Here is a 5,527-nt window from a genome sequence, read left to right as displayed (position 1 = left end):
GGGGCCGAAGGGGCGGAGGTAGGGGTGACGGAGGTCTCAAATAACCTCATTACGCTGTAGCCAAGAGCGTGTAAGTGCAACTACTGCTGCCCGCACTCCACGTCGGTGACAGGCCAATCGCGTAGACCGTGTCCCTTGCCCTCAGGCCGTACTGCTCGGCCCTCCTCACTGCGCCCCTCCCCTCCTCACTCCGCTCCTCCCTTTAAGCTCTCCTCGCCCTCCCCTCCGGTGGTCAGCCCGCCCCATCCAGGTCTCTTCATCCTCCTCCTCCCCCCTCCCTCGCCCCGCCCCTCCCTCATCGCCTCCCCCGCTTCCAGTAAGTCCAGCGAAGCCGAGCGGCGGAGTCGAACGGAAACGAACGAGCACAGTCCGCCTAGCGGACTAGAGGCTCCGGACGTCCTACCTCGGCCCAGCTAGCCGAGCGGGGCCGGGCGGAGCCGGGCCGGACGGAGCCGGGTGGGGCGGAGCCGGGTGGGGCCGAGTTGGGCCGAGCCGGTTCGGACGGGGCGGAGCGCTGGGGCCGAGCTTAAGCAGTCTCCACGGCTATGAAGCGGGACCGGCTCGGGCGCTTCCTGTCGCCCGCGGCGTCCCGGCAGCGCGGGAGTTCGGGCCGCGGTAGTTGTGGCGGAGGCCGGGTCCGGGGCCGCCCCGCCCGCAGCGGTCCCGACGTGGCCGAGGCGGCTGCTGTGGTGGCGGCGCGGCTGGGCTGGGGCCCGGCGCGGCCCTGCGGGGACGCGGGCGAGGACGGCGCAGACGAGGCAGGTGGGTCCGGCCGTCCGGTCGCGAGGGGCGGCGGGTGGGACCCCTGTGACCGTAGAGTGCCCTCGGTGGCCACCGGGACCCCGCGGGACCCCCCGGCCCAGGGTGTCTCAGAAAGCGGACTAGGCCTCCCCGCTGGGAGAGGTGAGGCGGCCTCCCCGGGACGCCGCAGCTGCGCGGGGTGCTCTTTCGCAACACAGCTGACCCGTCAGCTCCCCTCAGAGCTTGAGGAGTAGTATAGTGCTCGAGTCGTGCCGTCTGTCGGGCAGGCCTGGTTTCAGTCGTGGTTTTGCCCTGTGCTTTTAGGATAATGGCTGAATCTCTCAGGGCCTCAGCTTCCTCTTCGTTAAAACAGAACTAAGGATTAAGCATAGGAGTGCCTGGCCCCCCCGCCTGACGGACTGTAATGGGGGTTAATATGCACTTGGTCTTAGTGTCATGCTTTTGCCCCCTCAGAAAAGACTTCAAGCTGCTCTCCTATAATTCCGGGGCAGAGAGGCAGGGGCATCGTCTACTCCTGCAGTCAGGAGTAGAGACCCCCTGGAAAGCAGTGTGTGGACGTGACTCCTTCGCTTCTGGCCTCAGGGGAGTGGTGTGAAGAGGAATGAAGTTTCCAGCTCAGTTTATGACGGTTCCATAGCTGTGGAGGCATTTATATACTCAAACTTTTTTTTTGAGAAAAATTTGATGTATAGTTGGCACATAACATGATGTTGCTTTCAGGTATGCTAGCTAACACCCATCACCACTCGAAGTTAGCAGTCTTTTTCTCTTGTGATAAGAACTTATAGGATCAACTTTAAAGAGCTCTTAGCAATTTTCAGATATACACAAAAGTATTATATTGTAGACGACGTCACCAGGACGTGCTTTATAACTAGAAGTTTGCACCTTTTGATCACTGCACACCGCATTTCAGCACCTCACTCCCCTTCTTTCAACTAACAATATATCTTTTCTGTAATCATTAGTTCATGATTTTCTCTTTTTGTAGATTCCACATGTTAGTAACATCATATGGTATTTATCCTACTCCATCTGACTGATTTCACTTAGTATAATGCTAATAATGTCCATCTTTGTCATCGGAAATGGCAGAATTTTCTTGTTTTCTAATAGCTGAGTAAATATTCCATTGAGTATATATGCCACTTTGTTTATACATTCATACATTGATAGACACTTTGGTTGTTTCCATACCTTGGCTATCATAAATAATGCTGTAGTGTATATAGGGGTGCATGCATGTACCTTTTCAAGTTAGTTTTCATTTCCTTAGGATAAATACCGAGCAGTGGAATTGCTGGACTGTATAGTAGTTTTATTTTTAACTTTTTGAGGAATCTCTGTACTGTTTTCCATAGTGGCTGCACCAGGTTATATTCTCACTAACTGTACAAGGGTTCGCTTTTCTGCACATCCTCACCAACACTTGTAATTACTTGTCTTTTGATGATGGCCATTCTGATAGGTGGGAGGTAAATGTCTCATTGTGGGATTTTTTTTTTTCTTCATTGTTTTGATTTGCATTTCCCTCAGTACCCTTGCCTGGAAAATCCCATGGATGGAGGAGCCTGGTGGGCTGCAATCCATGGGGTTGCTAAGAGTCTGACATGACTGAGCGACTTCACTTTCACTTTTCACTTTCATGCATTGGAGAAGGAAATGGCAACCCACTCCAGTGTTCTTGCCTGGAGAATCCCAGGGACGGGGGAGCCTGGGGGGCTGCCGTCTATGGGGTCGCACAGAGTCGGACACGACTGAAGTGACTTAGCATGAAGTAATGTTGACCACCTTTTCATACACCTGTTGGTTATTTGCACACCTTCTTTAGAAAGAGGTCTCTTCAGAGCCTTTGCTCATTTTAAAAATCAGATTATTTTTGTTATTGAGTTGTATGAGTTCTTTACATATTTTGATTATTAACCTCCTATGTGATACATAACTGGTGAATATTTTTTCCTATTCAGTAGGTTGCCTTTTCATTTTGTTGATGGTTTTCTTTGCTGTGCAGAAACGTTTTAGTTTGACATAGTCCCATTTATTTATTTTTGCCTTTGTTGCCTTTGCTTTTGGTGTCAATCCAAAAAATCATCTTCAAGACTGATGTCAGGGAGCTAACTATTATGTTTTGTTACATCGAAGTTTTATGGTCTTTCAAGTCTTTAAATCATTTTGAGTTGAGTATGGTATAAGATGGTCTAGTTTCATTCTTTTGCATATGGCTGTCCAGTTTTCTCAACACTATTTGTTGAAGAGACTGTCCTTTCCCCATTGTATCTTGGCTTATTTGTTGTAGATTAATTGGTTATATATACATGACTTTATTTCTGTACTGTCAATTCTGTTTCATTAGCTTATGTGTTAATTTTTTTTTTAACTAAAAATATTTATTTAGCTGTGTTGGGTCTTAGTTGTGGCATGCAGGATCTGTGATATTTGTTGCAGTATGTGGGATCTTTAGTTGTGGCAAGTTCCCTGACCAGGGATTGAATCTTGGCCGCTTATAATAGGAACGCGGAGTCTTAGCCACTGGACCATCAGTGAAGTCCCTTTATGTGCCTCTGTTTATGCCAGTACTGTACTGTTTTAATTATTGTAGCTTTGTATTATAGTTTGACAGAGAAGGCAATGGCACCCCAATCCAGTACTTTTACCTGGAAAATCCCATGGGCGGAGGAGCCTGGTAGGCTGCAGTCCATGGGGTCGAGAAGAGTCGGACACGACTGAGCGACTTCACTTTCACCTTTCACTTTCATGCATTGGAGAAGGAAATGGCAACCCACTCCAGTGTTCTTGCCTGGAGAATCCCAGGGACAGGGGAGCCTGGTGGGCTGCTGTCTATGGGGTCCCACAGAGTCGGACACGACTGAAGTGACTTAGCAGCAGCAGCAGTATAGTTTGAAATCAGGAAGCATGATGCCTTCAATTTTGTGGTTCTTTCTCAGAATTGCTTTGGTTGTTCAGGGTCTTTATTGGTTTCATATAAATTTTAAGATTGTTTTATTTTTGTGAAAAATACCAATGAGATTTTGATAGGGGTTGTTTTGAATTTGTAGATGACTTTGGGGAGTATAGACATTTTAACACTGTCTTGTTAATTAATGTCAATTGTCTTATTATTTGATGTCAATTAATTATTCCAATCCATGGTCATGGACTACTTATTTGTGGTTTCAATTTTTTTTTGTCAGTGTCTTATAGGTGTCAGTGTACAGGTCTTTCATCTCTTTGGTTATATTTATTCATAGGTATTTTATTCTTTTTGATACAATTGTAAATCTGATTATTTTCTTAATTTCTAATAGTTTTTTATTAGTATATGGAAATCAACTTTTATATATTGATTTTGTATTCTATAACTGAATTTGCTTATTCTAACAGTTTTTCTGGTGGAGTCTTACAGAATTTTCTATATGTAATATTATACACAAACAGATTGTCTTGCTTCTGTCTGTATGATTTGAGTGGTTTTTATTTTTCTTGCCTAATTGCTTTGGCCAGAATGTCCAGTACTGTGTTGAATAAAAATGGTGAGAGTGGGAATCCTTGTTTTGTTCCTGATCTTAGAAGAAAGCTTTAGCTCTTTACCATTGAGTATGATGTTAGCTTGGGGCTTGTCATGTATGGCTCTTATTATGTGGTGGTATTTTCTATCTGTATACAGTTTATTGAGGATTTTATCATGAATGGATATTGAATTTTGTCCACTACTTATTTCTCCATTTATTGAGAGGAGTATGATTTTTATTTTGTTAATGTGTGTCACATGAATTGATTCGGGAAGGTTGAGCCATCCTTGCCTCCCTGGAATACATTCCAGCTGATCATTGTGCATGATCTTTTAAATTAAGTGTTGAGTTCAGTTTGCTGTTACTTTGTTTAAGACTTGTACATCTATGTTTATTAAAAATAAATATTATTTTATTTTCTTGTTGTGTCCTTGTCTGGTTTTAGTATTAGAGCAATACTGGCTTTGTTTTGGAGGCATTTAGAGTTCTTTGAAAGGATTTTCCACTCAGAAGACCCTCCACTGGCCATTCTCCCAAAAGACTGTGTGTTCATCTGGGAGCTTGGAGCCAGAGCCCTGCCTCTGGCCCAGACCTGGACTTGTATCTAAGGGGCATGTCTGGGGAGGTCCCACTCCAGGAGCTGGGGCGGGGGGCTGGTGGAGTGTGGATCTCACTTCGCCTGGGAGCTGTGTTCTGCATGCCTGACTTCATGTTTCCTGTGCTTGCCCAGGAACAGCCCGGGCCCTGGCCATGGGGCACTGTCGCCTTTGTCATGGGAAGTTCTCCTCCCGGAGTCTCCGCAGCATCTCCGGCAGGGCACCTGGGGAGAGCTCAGAAAGGCCACCCCCTGGGGACCGTGTTTTCATCCGGGATTTCCAGCGCCTCCTGGGCGTGGCTGTCCACCAGGACCCAGCTCTGTCCCAGTTTATCTGCAAGAACTGCCATGCCCAGTTCTACCAGTGCCACGGCCTCCTCACATCTTTCCTGCAGCGAGTCAATGTTCCCCCGACAGGCCGCCGGAAGCCTTGTGCAAAGTAGGCGCCCCTTCCCTCCTTTGCTGGGGGCGTGCAGGAGACCCTGTGAACAGGGCTGCATGGGCACAGGGCAGCCCGGGTGCCTGGTGAGGCAGACACTCATGAGCACCAGTGCGCTGGGTGTGTCGGGAGACTGACCGGAGAGCACAGGGCGGGGAGGGCCTGGTGGGTGGCCTTGGAGGAAAAGGCTCAGCCTGCACACACAGTGGCCACTGGGCCCCA

At 47.8% G+C, this 5,527-nt stretch overlaps 1 protein-coding gene across 4 annotated transcripts in view; it reads left to right on the top strand.

Moving 5' to 3' along the window:
• ZNF276 (zinc finger protein 276) overlaps nucleotides 1–5,527 on the top strand; it is a 28,443-nt gene that overhangs the window by 13,345 nt on the left and 9,571 nt on the right. For 2 of the 4 annotated variants that reach the window (XM_010843936.1, XM_010843937.1), the window contains exons 1-2: nucleotides 7–762; nucleotides 5,002–5,305. In XM_010843936.1, coding sequence (XP_010842238.1) covers nucleotides 546–762; nucleotides 5,002–5,305 — 521 coding nt within the window. In that variant the 5' untranslated portion in view covers nucleotides 7–545. Of the gene's footprint in view, nucleotides 763–5,001; nucleotides 5,306–5,527 lie in introns of all 4 variants that reach the window. The other 2 variants (XM_010843938.1, XM_010843939.1) reach the window with 2 other exon arrangements.

Source organism: Bison bison, unplaced genomic scaffold (assembly GCF_000754665.1).
Source record: "Bison bison bison isolate TAMUID 2011002044 unplaced genomic scaffold, Bison_UMD1.0 scf7180017864192, whole genome shotgun sequence".
NCBI lineage: Eukaryota > Metazoa > Chordata > Mammalia > Artiodactyla > Bovidae > Bison > Bison bison.
Note: the sequence above shows the minus strand (reverse complement) of the source record. Positions and strands in the feature narration are given on the sequence as shown.